Raw genomic sequence first — 17,060 nt, forward strand, 5'->3', positions numbered from 1 at the left:
TAATAGATTATATGTCTTGATGGTATGAATTAATGCCCTTTCTCTGGCTTTGGCTTTTGCCCTGTAACTTTGTAGTCCCTGCTGATTCTGATTCTGGGCTTAATAGATTATATGTCTTGATGGTATGAATTAATGCCCTTTCTCTGGCTTTGGCTTTTGCCCTGTAACTTTGTAGTCCCTGCTGATTCTGATTCTGGGCTGGTTTTTGTGACTTGTTTTATCCAATAGAACAGAAGTGGGAGTGATAGTGTGGCAGTGAGGGGTAGAGCTCTGGGAGTGAGCTCTCAAGATTAGCAGAGCCTGGCCTAGATCAACAGAATCACCTAGCCAATGCATGGGTTCATAAGATGTAGTAAATGTGTATTATTTTAGCCATTGACTTTTGGGGCAGAAAAAAGATGAGAATAAAATAAAGTCATGGTAGAATAATGGTTAATATTTCTTCTTTATGCTTTTCTGTACTTTCCTAATTTTCTCTGGCGATTCAAGTATTATTTTCATAAACAGGAAAAATCAAGGAAAAGTGATTTTTTGGTAACTTCTAAAGGAAAACTTACTTTAAAAATAGAATCGAGTTGATAGTTTTAGAGATGCTGTCTTAAAATAACTTTGTTCTGGTCTCATTCAACAGTCTTGGCTTGCCTATAGACAGGAAACAGATCATAAAAAAGAAATACAGAACTACTTTTTCATGGTCTGATGTTTCATGTAGTATAATTGAGTTCTAATATGATGCAATTCTGGTTTATTTGTAACAGATTGGGTGCAAGATTGCTGTTGTTATGTTCATTTACTTCTTGGCTACAAATTACTATTGGATCTTGGTGGAAGGTCTCTACCTGCATAGTCTAATCTTTGTGGCATTCTTTTCGGACACCAAATACCTGTGGGGTTTCATCTTGATAGGCTGGGGTAAGGTATTTATATTCCTTTTCTTTTTAAACTGTATTATGGATTTATCTTAAACCTACTGATGTGAGAGACAAAAACAAAAGAAAAAATTAAATGTCCTTACTATGTACAGCCCATTGACAAGCACTGGAAACAAGAAGAGTGACATTCCTCTAGGATCTCAGGTGCCTCAATGTTGACAATTTGCTAAGGGCAAAAGGCAATCTTAGCTTAACATTATGCTGACCTCCAAGATCCAGTAAGTCTTCTTTAACATATAAAAATTCCTTTGGAAACTTCCTTTATCCCTACCCATCAGGTACATGTTAGCAATCATCCTTCTAGCATATGGCCCACTGACACACATCTGAAGTGTCTCAGAACTGAGCTTTTACTATACGGTAAAAAACGACCTTTTCTTAACAATAGCTAGCTCCACAGGGTCCTGGAAACCTTGTTTCCAAAATTCCTTAGGGACTTATGCTAGCATTAACCCCCTCCCAATTTGAAAGTATACAGTCACATGCCCATCACAACCCAAGTGCCACTCTTTCTGCCCACGGGTCCTGTCCCCTTGCTTTAATAAAACAACCTTTTCTACCAAACACAACTCAAGAACTCTTTCTTGACTTTGTCCTGAATTCTCAGCATTTTCCTGTATCATGTATCCTTAACATACTTTCAGCCATTTTCCTGAAATCTCTCCATTTTACCTTTATATCTTCTTTCTCTTCCACTGTTCATTGGGGAAGATTATTAAGATCAAGTCTACAATCCTCCCAGTAGTAACAAACTTTCCATCTTTAACTTATGGTTAGTGTTCTTAGGTCAGATTCTTGAGAGAATTCTTTGGTAGAAATATAAAAGAACACATTGTTCACCATACACATTTAGAACTGCTATGCTCATATCTTATGTCAATGTCCTGATTTGGCAATAATTTCATCTTAAATATTTTGATATTTAAATTTCGAAGCTATAGTAATGAATGTTGATTTACATTTTTAGATTGTATGATGAGAATTCCATAAAGGAATTTATAAGATCATCTTGACTGCATTTAAAGATACAAATTACCAACTAATTATGCAGACTTATCATGTCTTTTGAAAGGAAATGATGCAGATTACTTTCTGCAAAAGTACTTTAAAAAAAAGAGGATATTTATCTCACATTCCAAAAATGCCTTCTCAGCACTACACTGGACTAGGCATTAACTCAACAGGACATGGGGAAAAGGATGTTGCTTGTTCAAATTTAAGAGAAATTGAAACTCATATGTAGTTACAATTAAGAAGACTCATGATCAACAATTGCAGATCTCTATTGTTATTTTAATACCCACGTTATAAGGTGCTCAGCATATTAAAAAAAAATTAACTGAGCAGCTCAAGATTAAATTTGAAGGGCTTTTTTTTCCCCTCCTCCAAAGTCAGATTTCCTTGCTTGTTTGGCTTTAATATTTTTTTTTAACATTTGAAAATGTGAAGTAGGGAACATTGAATGTTCTGCTAGTTAATGAATAACTAGCAGGTCTATTTAAGAAAACAAAGGGTCCATTTACTATGACATTTCATTTATTATGAAATGATTATTGTGAATAAAACTTTATTTCTGAAGGCAGCTTGTCTTTTTTGAAGCTTTCCCTTTGACTAGCAGTTGCTAAAAAAAAATGAAAAGGATATTTTACTTTTTAGGTACTTAGGAAATTTTCTGAACAGTTTTTGGTAGTTTGCCTTTAAATCAAAATTATATCTGTGTACCAATATAATTACTAGAAGTTGATAAAGGTGTTGATAGAAAATTCAACAATGAATGTAGACATTTGTCCGAGTTACATTTTATATTTTAGATTTCTACACCACTGGTCATACATAATAAATTCCTTTTTTTTCTCTCTGTACTTACTGGTTTGATAGCCAACTCCCCCAGAACTCTTACTTGGTCTCTATTGATGTGATTTGAAGTGAGGTTCCTGAGTGAATGGTCAAGAAAGAATTCTTGAGACATTATTAAGTGCAAAAGGATGTTTTTATGAAAGCTCTGGGACAGGACTACTGGGCAGAAAGAACTGTTCTGGAATTGTGAAGTGCAATTGATTCTATACTTTTTGGAGGTGGGGGAAGTAAAGACGAAATTTCCAGAAGGATTTTCATATGCTAAATAAGACTTCTAGGATGGGGGTGGGGGGTGCCTGGGTGGCTCAGTGGGTTAAGCCTCTGCCTTCCGCTCAGGTCATGATCCTAGGGTCCTGGGATCAAGCCTTGCATCAGGACTCTCTGCTCAGTAGGGAGCCTGCTTCCGCCTCTCTCTCTGCTTGCCTCTCTGCCTACTTGTGCTCTCTGTCTGTCAAATAAATAAATAAAATCTTAAAAAAAAAAAAAGACTTATAGGATGGGGGGTGCTAGCTATTGTCAAGCTAAGGTTGTTTTTTTCCCTCTAGCAAGACATTAACATTAAAACAGTTGGGAGTTCCTGGAGGAATGTCATATTCTGCCTGCCTCAAGTATTTGTCAATGAGCTCCAGGTTATAAAGAAGTTTAATTTTATCTGCATTTCCTTTTGCCTTTGTTCTTCACATCCTCTGTTACTCAGTCTGTTCCTCTTTAAAGTCAGGAGTTTGTCTCACTTAACCTGCGAAGTTATTTTTCAGACCTTTCTATGAAAAAAAAACAGAATTTTAAAAAAGTTCAGTGGGTTCGACACGAATATGAATTTCTTCCCTTCCTATACAAATTTATTGATTTGCTCATAAGAACTTTGGCATTGGAATGATGACTACAGTAGATAAGCATCGTTACTTGAAGTGGTCTTTTCATCAAATGGTTTAGGAACAAACATGAAAGCAAGTAGGCCTCCTATGGAAGCTTGCTTTGAAAAACATTTTACATGTGCTGTATCACACACAATTAAGCACAATCTAAAACACTGATAACCAATCTTTAGAGAATTATGGTTCCACATTTGATCTACCTTCTGAATCTCTGTTTGCAACTCCATTAAAAAAATGTTCTAGTCTAGGGTGCATATAACTATAGTAATACTCTTTAAAGAATATCTCCCCACTGTTGGGGTGCTCAGTCTGTTAAGAGTCCAACCCTTGGTTTCTGCTTAGGTCATGATCTCAGGGTCCTGAGGTTGAGCCCCCGGTGAGTCTTTCCTTGAGCCCCATACAGGCTCCATAGTCATTTTGGAGTTCTCCATACTCATTTGAGGTTCTCTGACTCTGCCCCTTCCCATACTCACAAGAGTGCATGCACATGTGCTCTTTCTCTCTCTCAAATAAATAAATAAAATCTTTAAAAAAACTCCATTACTTAAATGCAGCTACTATTTAATGAATTCAATACCTAAGTCTATTTGATTAATAGACTATTTTCCCCTTAGCACTGACATTCTATTTAGAATATCATCTGATTTAGAAATCAAAAGATTTCTGATCATTTTTCTAGATTCCATTAAGAAAAACAATGATCAAAAACATTATAGCTGCTTTGCATGATTCTTTGCTAGAGTAATTTATAGTGAATCCAATTTCACACTTTCTTCCAATGATGTGATTTATTGGCTTCACTGGAGAAGAGACCTTGCTTGGATTCCTTTGTTACTCATTGGACCCAATCATGATAACGTTAAACTCTCTTCAGCTAAATAAATAGAGCTTTATTATTCCCATTATAGTGATGTGGAGCTATAATATTTACATTGATTTTGCTGATTCTTAAGAATAAATTGGATGGGAAGGAAATTACAATCTAAAGAGGAGAAGATGCCATATCTGATCATTAATAAATTGGAGGCAAATGTTTAAAATAACTGTTTTTACACATCTTCATCACAAAACAAATGTATAGAGGAGTAAAGGCAAATTCCAATGATGACTCTGTTTTTCTTTCAATCAACCATGTTCTTAATTTTCCCTCTTCTTGCCTCAATTTTCTCATAAATAAGGCAGTTTATTCTTGGTTCCATTTTCTTCCAAGCATGCATTATTTTTTCTATATATTTAATTTTATATTTGAAAGGTGTCAGTCTTATTTCTTTATCCTTAATGTGGTAATTTACCTCTATATTAGCAACCATTCTTAATTTTCAGCTCTCAGATAAAATGCCAGAATGTACATATTATCATATAAGATCACCTACCCTGATTATACTGTGTAGTCATGTCTCTGTTGCCAAGCTTTCCTATAGAATATTTTCATATGCTGTAGTCTCTGAAAATAATCAGGAGATGCTACATGTCCAGTTTCATTATCTCTGTATCAGGTGATCTCAATTCAGCAAATATTTTTTGATTATCCAGTTGGCAGTAATGTAATTGAAACACAGAGATATGTGTTGAAGTCTCTGCACACAATAAGCATGCAGTCTGACCCAGTAGGTTATTTTGTTTTGTGTTTGCCTATTCTGATCATACATATTACATTCAAAATATTTGATTTATAAGATCTGTTCTCCAAAAAATTATTTAGGATAGTCAATATAATACCTTTACACAATTAAAAATCTTCCATTGGCTTCAAACAAAATTTAAAAACCTAGGAAAGCTATTTCTCTCTTCCCTCATGATTTTTAATACCATTACTAGTTCTACTGAAGGTAGAGTCAATAAACAATTAGAGTCAATTAGAGTCAATAAAATTAGAGTCAATAACAATTAGAGTCAATAAAAGATCAATATTTCAGCCCTACTTTTATGAAAGATACAGAATTTGAATCTCTCTGCTTATCATTTTCCCCCAAACTTTTTAGATGTGTTTTGGGGTTTTATTCCTAACCATTTAAGATTATATAAATTATTACCTCTTTAAAATAAAACAAATTATAGTCACATTTAGATTTATATTTGTAGTAGTTATGTAGATTTATCTCACTGAGTTCACCTGGTTTCAAGATTTCACTTCATCTCCATCAATTTGATCTTTTACAGTTTCTGCCCACTGGCCATATTTAATTCAGTAAACATTTTCTTTTTTATTGTAGCTCTTCTGTTTTAGACTGGTCCTTTCCCACAATGCCTTACTCTATTCTAGAGTATTTTTTTTGGATTATAAATTAGATACATATTTAAAATATTTCTTTTGTTTCCTATAGCAATTCCATCTCAGGAGGAGGTAGCTCTTCTAAAGTTTTATAAATAGACCCTCTTCTTTGTAGCAATGAAAGACTTTCAAAGGCTTTGCAATTTTCCTGAAAGAGAGATGTACTCCTTCAGTATTGGCTTAGAAAGTTGAGAACAATATTGCCAAAATCATATAGAGGTACTTCTGGGTTCCTTAAAGGATGAAACACAGGTGATGGGTATTGACTCCAGCATTCTATGATGAGTAGTGAGGGAACTGGAAGCCTAACCTAGAGTTTTGTGTCTGAGCAGTCAATACAGATGGATTCCTAGGGGAATCAAGGTTTCTGGTTGGTAAGATACTGTATGTGTTTAGCAAAGCTAGGCATCCTATGTCATGATGGGTGTCTACTTTTTAGGTCTAACTTTATACTTTATGATCAGTTTGTGATTTTACAATACTACAGTAAGGACCACAGGAAGAGGGTAAGGCTAAGGTATGGTTCTATGAAGCTTCTGAAATATCCAAAACAAGATGAAACTACATAAACCAAGGTGAGAAGATCCTATTCATGATCTTTGACTTCAGAGCATTTCTGTTTTATGCAGTTGGCTGCTGCTAAGTTTTATGTGAAGGAAGGGTTTAATTGCTAACACATTTTAACTACTATTAGTTAGTCCAAAATTTCATTTTAACGAAGAGTAGTAATGGAACCACACAAGAACCCACATCTGTTTATTTTTAGTCTAAAGATTGCATCCCTCTCAGAGTCACTTATTTATACTGACATTTTATGAAGATTACTCAGTTCTCAAGGTAAATACATTTATTAACATTCAAATTTACATTAAATTTACTCAAATTAATATTTAAATTTAAAATAACATCTAAATTTCCAAAAATTTCCCCTTATATTTATGTGTTCTCAATTATGTAATAATATGATTCTAATATTGGTGATCAAAAATCCTTAAGGGATACCTGAGTGGCTCAGTCAATAAGTGTCTGCCTTTGGTTCAGGTCATGATCCCAGGGTCCTGGGATTGAGCCCCACATAGGGCTCCCTGCTCAGTGGGAAGTCTGCTTCTCCCTCTTCCACTCCCCCTGCTTGTGTTTCCTCTCTTGCTGTGTCTCTCTCTGCCAAATGAATAAATAAAATCTTAAAAAAAATCTTTAAATCCCAGAGTGGTTTCAATTCGTTTTCATCCATGGTTGCCTCTGTGCTAGTTTTGTGAGTGGAAGTCTTCCAAGATGATGAGAAAAGTAATTTCATTAAGACATGGTATCTGATATAAGGTATTTGTTATAATTATCATCTAAAACAGAATTCCAACTCAAGGACCCTTGATCAATGTGTATAGAACACCACACAGGAAATTGCTTGATTGGGAGATTGTAAAGGAAGCAAAAGATAAAGACCTATAAATGAGAAAATGTGAAAATTCTGATCAAGACTAAAGATAGTCAAAGCAGCAGAAGAGTAAAGGGAGATGCATCAGGACTTTTTGAACCACTGTATCAGAAGGAACTCTACTGCATTATACAACATCATTCTTGTTTTTTCTTCATAGTGCTGATTGATAACCAAAGTTATGTTATTAGTTTTGCATCTCCTTCCAGCATATGCTTCAGAAAAATAGGGATATTGCTGGTTTATTGTTTTATCTTCTGAAAGTAGAGTAATCCTTGACACATACCTAGGCACTTAATAAATGGTTATGGGATAGATGGACGGATGGATGGATAGGTAGGTGGGTAGATACAGAGATGGATAGAAAGATAGATAAAATATGTGAACTGAACTTAAGGAATAACTAGAATTGGGTAGATCTGTTTTTTAAAATATTTTGTTTATTTACTTGCCATAAAGAAAGAGAGAGAGAACGAGCACAAGTAGGGGGAGTAGCAGCCAGGGGAGAAACAGGCTCCCCACTGAGCAATGAACCCCGATGTAAGACTCAATTCTAGGACTCTGGGACCATGAGCTGAGCTGAAGGCAGATGCTTAACCAACTGAGCATACCCCGGCATCCCTAAGTAGATCTATTTTGACAAAAACAATTTCCAATTCTCATAGAATTTGAGCATTTTCAAAATGATGTTTGAAATTCAGATGTTCTAGCAAACAAATAAAATTTGAACATGGAATCATAAAATCTAATAGCCACGCTGGCAGGCTGAGGTTAAATTCAATTAGATGATCACTGAGAAGGCCAAAAATTTTCTATTGCAGGGTATCATCTTGTTTTCACTTTTAATAGAATTTTCCTACATCTTAATCTATTCTTTTTCACTTTTTGCTAAAATAAGATTATTTGAAAAATTGAAAGTGTGTTTTTAAAAGGAAATAATTTAATATTGTGTTTAGTAAAAAATGTTCTAAGTTAGATTAACATTTTTCTCTCCCTTTTAAGGTGCTTCTTAACGTTTGCAATGTTTCCATAATGCTCTCTCTTTCCTTTCTTTTAACTACTTTCATAAATTCCACAGAATGAGAAGTTGTCCATTAAATCCTTTGGTCCTATTTTGCTGTGTTCCACAGAAGCTATGATTTGTGATTTTTTTGTGTGTGCTGTCAGAGTCTTATCAACTATAACATGAACTGAACAATCAGCCTTTACCATAGGTGGCCTTTTCAGGCTTGTGGAAAGTCTATGTAATAGATCTGATGTTACAAGCTCACAAGGTGTTTAACATTTATGAGGGATACATATCTCACACTCAATTCACCAGACTCATGTAGCAGGCACCCCTTGGTCTAAATGCATGTGAATGTTTGTCTTCAGCCAATATGAACCCCTCAAAAAGAAGAGGCTAAACTGATCAAAACTTTTCAGTTTTGTAACTTCTCAATATAGCTTCTTTTAGAATGGCTAAGTTCTAATTTTTTAAAACGACAGCCTCCCTGCTGCTTCTCATGAAGTCTGTCATGTTTCTTCACTCCTCCCTGAAAGCCTGTAGCTGTCAGAGTGGCAAGAGTCAAGTCCAGTGCTCCAACTACTGCCTGCTTCTGGCCCCAGTAACTTTTCTCCCCTCCCGGTATAGCTTGAGGGATCTATCCCTCAAGGGAAAATTGGGCCCAACCTTCAATCTTTAGACTTTCAGGAACAAATGACAGCAAGGTACCTGCTCATTTTTTTGAATGGACAAGATGAAAATTAAGTGGAATTTCTCGTTGATATATCAACATTTTTCATATCTGTTTTTCTCTCTCAACTTTCTAAATTTTAAATTAATTAATTATTTTTAAAGATTTTATTTACTTATTTGACAGAGAGAGAGAGAGATCACAAGTAGGCAGAGAGGCAGACAGAGAGAGAGGGGGAAGCGGGCTCCCTGCTGAGCAGAAAGCCTGATGTGGGGCTGGAACCCAGGACCCTGAGAACATGACCTGAGCTCATGCAGAGGCTTAACCCATTGAGCCACCCAGGTGCCCCTCTCTTTCAACTTTTAATAGTATATTCTTATGTGTGTTGAGTATGAGATTAAAAAATTCCCTTAATCTTAAATATGGTCTCTGAATCCTTTTTTGATTGCAGGGTTCCCAGCAGCATTTGCTGTGGCCTGGGCTGTGGCACGAGCAGCTCTGGCTGATGCAAGGTGAGTGAAAAAGGAGAGGTAAAGAGAGCACCTCCGATTTTCTCAAGACTCAGTTTTCCTGCCTGGAACTGACACTTGCTGCTGTTGTTGATCCCATGTCCTCTCAGGGATGTTATGTAGAAATACCTTGATATGATTGTAGCCTTTGATACATTACCAGTAAGCTATCCAATCCCAGAGGTCATGGGACAGAAGGACTCACAGACCAGATGAGGATGCTTGACCTCACTGGTTTATAATATTTAAAAATATATTGTGAGAAGCAAGGGGAAGGAGATGGTTAAGTTATCACAGGATATGATGTAAGCATGTGGAAGGACCACACCACCTGATTCCCAGGATGGGCAATTTTCAGATCTGTGCCACATCAGTTTTCCCCACTTCATGGTGTGGGTATGAAGCCCAGATATGAGATTGCAGCAAGGAGACCCACAGACAGAAGGTGCCTTGGGCCAATGACACACATTTGCTTTTTCATATTTTGGGAGGCAAGTATGCCTGGTTGTAGCTATAGCTTGCTAGTTAGCCTGCTAAACAGCTTTGGGTTTTATTTGTGTTTCTTGGGCAAAGGATATGTGGGATGGGTTTCACCAATCAGTGGCTGAATTAAGATGTTAAGAATATTGAGCACTTCCTGTGTATCAGGGAATATTTTGTGCCTCATATATTTGGTGTATCATGAGTGTTTATTTATTTATTAAGATTTTATTTATTTATTTTAAGAAAGATAGAGATGCGGTTGGGGGGAGAGGCAGAGAGAGGGGGGGAGAGAATCTCAAGCTGACTCTGCACTTAGCATGGAGCCCAATGCAGGGCTTGATCTCACTGCCCTGAGGTTGTGACCTGAGCTGAAACCAAGAATCAGAGGCTTAACTGACTGGGCCACCCAGGTGCCCCAGGTGTATCATGAATATTTAGTGTCTAGTTATACTTATGTTTAACATGCATGGGGTCCACTTATTACCTATTTAGTTGAATTTGATGCAAACTATGGGTTTCATCCATCCCATTTTTTTTTTTTTTTTGGTCTTCTATAGCACAATTAAATGTTTTCAGAAAAGAAAACAAATGCACATTAGAATTGGAATCCATCCTAGTGATTCAATAGGATTTTCAAGTAGACTGGGGTTCATTTAAAGAGGAATTTTATTTTTAAAAATTTTATTTATTGATTTATTTGGGAGAAAGAGAAACAGAGACAGTGAGAGAGAGCACAAGCGAGGAGGAAAGGGAGAAGCAGGCTCCCCGCTGAGCAGGGAGCCCAACATGACAATCCCAGGACCCTGGCATCACAGTCTGAGCCCAAGGCAGACACTTTTCCAGCTGAGCCACCCAGGCACCCCGAAAGCAGAATTTTAAAGTATAGGGCAGTGATGCTGGATGATAGTTAAAGATGCTTTTTTAGACTAAGGCAGACCTGAGTTCAAATCTTGGTCCAGCTATTAGTTTTGGGACCACGGGAAACACACATGACCTTTTTGTATGCCCATTCCTTAGTTTAAAGCAGAGATAATAATGTATGAATTACATTAATATAGACAAAACACAGCACAGAGCCTGGCAGCTAGTAGGCACTAAATGGGAACATGATGAGAAAGGGGTTCAGGTGCAAGTAACTCACTGGCCTGTTCGGCTACTTCTTGGTTCTCTGACAACAGATGCCCTACCTGACCTCTCTGAGCCTTGGTTTTTTCATTGATCAAATACAGATAAAATGAATATTCACTTCACAAGAGTGTTGTAAGATTGAATGAGATATTGTACATAAAACACTATAGGGTTTGGAATAGTAAATACTAAATACTTATTAACAAGTATTATTCATTTAATTATTTCATTAATTTATACCTATACATAATGTCTGATAAAAAATAATGTTTTTTGTTTATTGTTATTCCATTAGAAAGCAGGACTTATCCTTTCATTAATCTTAACTGATGATATTTATCCTATCAAGTCCATGGAGCCTTGATTCTGCTAAAATTAGAGCTTATAAATGAAGCTGGAGAAGAGATGGGGGCCAGATCTTCCAGATCTTTATAGGTCATACTAGGATTTTTTGGCATTTTTTTTCAGTGATCATGACAACAAATTTGCATTGTATAAAGATCATTGCCAGGATACTGACGGAAAGTTGGAGAAAAGCAATAACAAAGATGAAGCTACATTTTTGAATGATACCCACATTCCAGACACTTTTTAAGGATTCTGCAAATATTAACTTATTTGCACTTCCTATCAACCCTATGAGACTGAGGCCAGAAAAACTGTACCTGGCATTGCACAGCCACAAATAGTAGAGAAGGAATTTTCTAGACAGTTAGGTTCCAGAGGCACTCAATAAATACTATGGGCAGACTAGAGGTTTCTATTAAGATCACTGGTATTTATTTTCTGTGGAGGAGGCGTGTTGAAGAGGGATTCCTTTTACAATATCACTGACAGCTGTTCACCCTTCAGTTGCTTAAACAACCCTGATAATGAGGAGGGCGTGGTGGACAATGCCCATTGTACACTGGACAGTTTTTCTTACCTTCATTTTATCTACTCTTTGTCCTTCTACCACTTGTAGTTCTTCCTACTCTCTTGATAAGAAATAGTCCATCACCTGTCTTGGACTTTTCAGTAGTTCACAGTTTTTATTTAGGTATGAGTTCAAGCTTGTGCATTTGTACTGCATGTAAGCATACAGCATTGTCTACTAGCACATGTTTTTCTCATTCACATGATAAAATTATATCCACCTTTCATGGTGTTCAGAAAGGAAAGCCATAGCTACAAGTACTCTACCACTTCAGTGTGTTTCAAAGGTGCTATTTCCCCATGTAAAATCTTCATAAAATTCCTTAGCATTTTGTATGTAGATTCTATAATTAATTTCTTTCTTACATACTGTCTTATTTCTCTAGATGTTCATCTATAGCTGTCAGATTAAAAAAAATTATGAATTACAAATGGGCACAAGTGAAATTCTCTGTTTTACGATAGAGAACTGTCCAAAGCTTGCCAATTAGTTCTTATGGATCTATTTTGCCACTTTCCTCCATTTGCTAAGTGTCTATTGAGCAAAGATAAAGTTTGACTCATGCAAGTTGTGAGTTACTAGGAAATGTGTTTTCTCGTCCATTCGTTAATTGTGGCAGTTTCTTTCAGTCTCAGCCTTCCCATTTGTAAAATGGGAATATTCGTGGCTGTGAGTAAGATTGAGTCTGCTGGGGGTAGATTTGAAAATCCGATGAAAGCCCATTTATGCAAAGACTTTGTAAACCCCAGCTTCTATACAAACATTAGGTTAATAGTTGAGGGTTAATATTATCAACAATATCATCATTGCTATACGTGTACAATGATACTGGAAATGTCAAAGAAGATTAGAGTGTCTGCTATTTGATTTCTTGGGGGGTGGGTTGAGTCAGTAAAGAGGTACTAGATAATGCTATATACTTTCACCTGAGATGTGGAACCATAAAACTTACATTTGAAGTTTTAGAGAATGTAAATCCTAAGGCATTTTTTTGGTTTAATCCCTCATTTGCCAGATGAATAAAATGAGACCCAGAGATATCAGGTTGCATCTTCACAGCCTGTAGCAAATTTGACTCATTCATCCGTTCAATAGACATTCTGAGCCTTGAGCCCAGAATGCAAGCAAGTATATTCACAAACGCATTTTTTTAAAAAGATTTTATTCATTTATTTGACAGAGAGAGATTACATGTAGGCAGAGAGGCAGGCAGAGAGAGAGAGAGAGGAGGAAGCAAGGTCCCTGCTGAGCAGAGAGCACAATGCGGGACTCGATCCCAGGACCCTGGGATCATGACCCGAGCCGAAGGCAGAGGCTTTAACCCACTGAGCCACCCAGGCGCCCCACACAAACGCATTTTATATTGAATTAGATAATTAGTTTTCTTAGTTATCTTGTATTATTTCTTGAAAATTATGAACTAAATCATAAACCATTAATAGTCATGTATTTTCAAGGAAAAAATTATTATTTTTCAAGGAAAAAAGTTTATTTTTGAGGCAAAGAATCTCCTTTAGCTACATAATACTTAAAAAATGCAACTGATACTGAATATTTCTCTAAAACAGTTGAGTTAATGTAAAAAAATTAAAGATGTTAGATCATGTTGACTCCTCTGTGCAAAACATTTATTCATACCAACTCAGAATAAAATCTTGAATTCTATAGTGCCCTGATCTGAGCAGGATAATTGGGTTAAGAGGTCATTTTATATTTATTTTGCATATAAAATAAAACTGTATTATCACATACATAGCATGATTTCAAAATTGCCTGATTTGATTTTTCTTGGAATTCAGCTTCTCTCTAGATAGAGAGTTTTTGAGGGCTTTCTTGAGAGTAATCTGACCTACATATAGCCCTCTGTCACAAAGTTTGAGCTTGGAGCATCTCCAAAGGACAGGTGGGGTCTCTGCTCCTATCTCTTACATTTGAGATTCTTCTTTTTCTGATCTGGACTTTCAAAGCTAGAACTCTGATTTTCTCTGCATCCTGGCCATTTAGAGGTAAGCAAATCAGATCCAGTTTTGAAGACATTCTAGGTGATATTGAAGTCTAAAGGAAGTCTTACAGTTCTGAAATTCTATCAAAAGTTACTTGACTTAGGTAGGGTAAGAAAGTTGAATAGTTTTGATTGGACAAATGAGCTTAAAAAGTGAGTATTTTTGTTTCTCCTTTTACTTGCAAAAGTGAAACACCCTATATGATACCTCATTACCTTTTCCCTGCTCATGCAAAGGAAATGGAATGATGACAGGAAAGGTGGGTCCTGTAATGCAAAGGACCAAGAAAAGATAACCTCTATCATATCTAGGAAATCTGCAAGGGTCTCAGAACTTCTGTACTTCCTCTTCTCAGAATGTGAGTTATGGACACAATGCAGTGTTCATTTCACTGGATTCCTCCTGCAGAACATGCATTTCCTATTCCTAATCCTGGCTGTAGAGAGTTTCTACTTTCTAGGCAGAACTGGGTGCCTCATCCTTACCTTTCAGAACTGCATTTTTACTGACTTTCATTTCTGCATTTTCTAGAGCATTAAAATTTCATTTACAAAGTCTGAATAGAGGGTAATTTCTGAGCCATGTTAACAAACACAGTGTGAGCTGGGATAGGAAAGAATTAATGAAAAACAAGGATTGATAGTGTTTTCCTTTAAAAAAAAATTCTGAAATCTCAGTTGCCTTTCATATCAAAGGGCAAATCTGAAGCTTTGACATTGAAAACTATCAAAGTCAAGATTTTTCTGTTTTTAGAGGTAGCTGGTTTTGACCTATTTCCAAATATAAGTATTTTGCCGAGCTGGAATTGTGCAATTGAGTTGTAATGTTTTAGGAGACACAATGATGAAATGTTATTGAGGGAAAGAAAGAAGATTGTGAAGATAATACCAAATGCCAAAGCAAAAAGAAAATTTACAGAATCCAGGAGTGTCATAGCTAGTGAATCGGTATTCAATTTATATTAATACAATAATATATGCCACTTTCTATACAGTAGAGAATATTTTTAGGGTAATGTGATAGACGTGCTGCACAACTCAGGAACACTCTTTTATCCTTCTTGTCTAGTTGAATAATGTGAAGCATAGATGCGTGCAAAGAATGCTAGAAAATGTTTAATAACGTGCAAATGCAAAATTTCCCTGTCTTTGATATTTCCATGTTATGCAAACTTCAAGTCCATTGACTTTGCAGATTTCAATGTGGTGGGACCGGAATTACATTTTGGTTTTGAGGTCTAGTTGATTCAACTGTGGTACATCCTTCCAAAGGAAATCTGTCCTACTGAGCTGTCTTGGTACTGATATGGAAAGAAATAAAAAATACACTATTAAAAGGAAAGAGCCAGTTGCTGAATGGAGTATACATTGCATTTTTTGTAGGGTAGGGGAAAATAAGATGGTAATATTTGTATCTGTATAAGAAAACACTAGAAGCTTGTAAAATAAAGTAATAAAAGATGTTACCTATACGGAGAGACACAGGGGCCGAGGAAGACAGGAACGTGGGAAGGACTGAGATGTCTCCATGGCTGTCTTTTTATACAGTTTGATTTTTGAAATGAGAATGTATTGCCTATATGAAAATATTAAAATGTAAAAATATGTAGTCATTATCTATTTACTGAAAGTGTTTTACCTTCAAGGAATAATTGAAATAGCTTTCTATTATCCAGAATTTATTCATTAATTTAAAAGTAACTTCTTGATAAGTTTATCATCTAGAATTAAAAAATTACCATTATATCCCTAAAATTTCTTTATAAAATTTCATTTATTGTTCCCACAATCAATGCTAGGTTTTGTCTAAGGAGAAAGAAATGGAGGATTTTATTTATGTATCTTCAAAGTACAACTGTTTAAAGCTACATTACAGTTTCAAGTGGAACTAATTTTTCTCAATACTGTTGCATTTATTTCAGTGTGAAAACTACATCATAAACCAGGTTGAGTGAGATTGAGTCAAACTTACCTTGAATTCAGTTCAATCTAACAAATATTTTTGATTACCTATATGCTTTGTATTCTTCTAGGCACATAAAATACATCAGAAAATAAGAACAATGATCCTTGTTCATATGGAAACTAAATTCTAGCTGGGGTGGGAGTGAAGCAGAAGATAAACATAACAAATAGATAAATTACATGGTGTTTTTATTAAGTAATGCTAAAAATGAACTTTTAAAGATAAAATCATGGATTTTATGCAGATATAAAATGAGCACTTGTCAAAGATTTTTTTTAAACTAATTATTAAGGGAAGCAGTAAGATGTTATAACTTGTTCAGAGAAGAAATTAAAAAATCACATGCCTGTGTTTAGCAAAATGAACCCTGAAATAAATTTATAAATACATGCAATAATTCATAAGGCAATGATCAATCACATTTCATTGAACACAGCTAGTTTTCATTTCTAAGCACAAAAATCATTTGCATCTAGTTTTCTGTTGCATTTCTACCAACAAGAATCATTTGCATTACTGTCAGCTTTCTATTGCATTTCGATGGTAAGAATGATTTGCATTATTGTCAGTATTCTATAGCATGTGGAAGTATAGCATAAAATTGTTGGAGCTTCTGGAAGTAAGAGGACTTTATCTTCCCTGTGATAAGAAAAATGAAGTATCAGGTGCACCACATTTATTTACTTACTTATTTATTTAAGATTATTTCAGAGAGAGAAAGAATGGGGGAGGGAGGGAGAGAAGGAGAGGAAGCAGGGAAGAAGACTCTTTACTGGGCATGGAGCCTGACATGGGGATCTATCCCACAATCCCAAGATCATGACCTGAGCCCAAACCAAGAGTTGGACTTTCAACCAACTGAGGCACTCAGGTGCCTCCATGTGCACCACATTTATTTATTTATTTATTTATTTATTTATTTATTTATTATTATTTTTATTATGTTATGTTAGTCACCATACAGTACATCATTCATTTTTGATGTAGTGTTCTATGATTAATTGTTTGCATA

The 17,060-nt window shown here is 35.7% G+C and overlaps 1 protein-coding gene across 1 annotated transcript in view; it reads left to right on the top strand.

Annotated features, from left to right (window-relative positions):
- LOC111145846 (parathyroid hormone 2 receptor) overlaps positions 1-17,060 on the top strand; it is a 90,742-nt gene that overhangs the window by 50,591 nt on the left and 23,091 nt on the right. Inside the window, exons 7-8 of the mRNA XM_022501120.1 lie at positions 759-912; positions 9,496-9,556. Of these exons, the coding sequence (XP_022356828.1) occupies positions 759-912; positions 9,496-9,556 (215 nt within the window). The remainder of the gene's footprint in view (positions 1-758; positions 913-9,495; positions 9,557-17,060) is intronic.

This window comes from Enhydra lutris, unplaced genomic scaffold (genome assembly GCF_002288905.1).
Source record: "Enhydra lutris kenyoni isolate GAN:26980312 unplaced genomic scaffold, ASM228890v2 scaffoldscaffold1, whole genome shotgun sequence".
Classification (NCBI taxonomy): domain Eukaryota; kingdom Metazoa; phylum Chordata; class Mammalia; order Carnivora; family Mustelidae; genus Enhydra; species Enhydra lutris.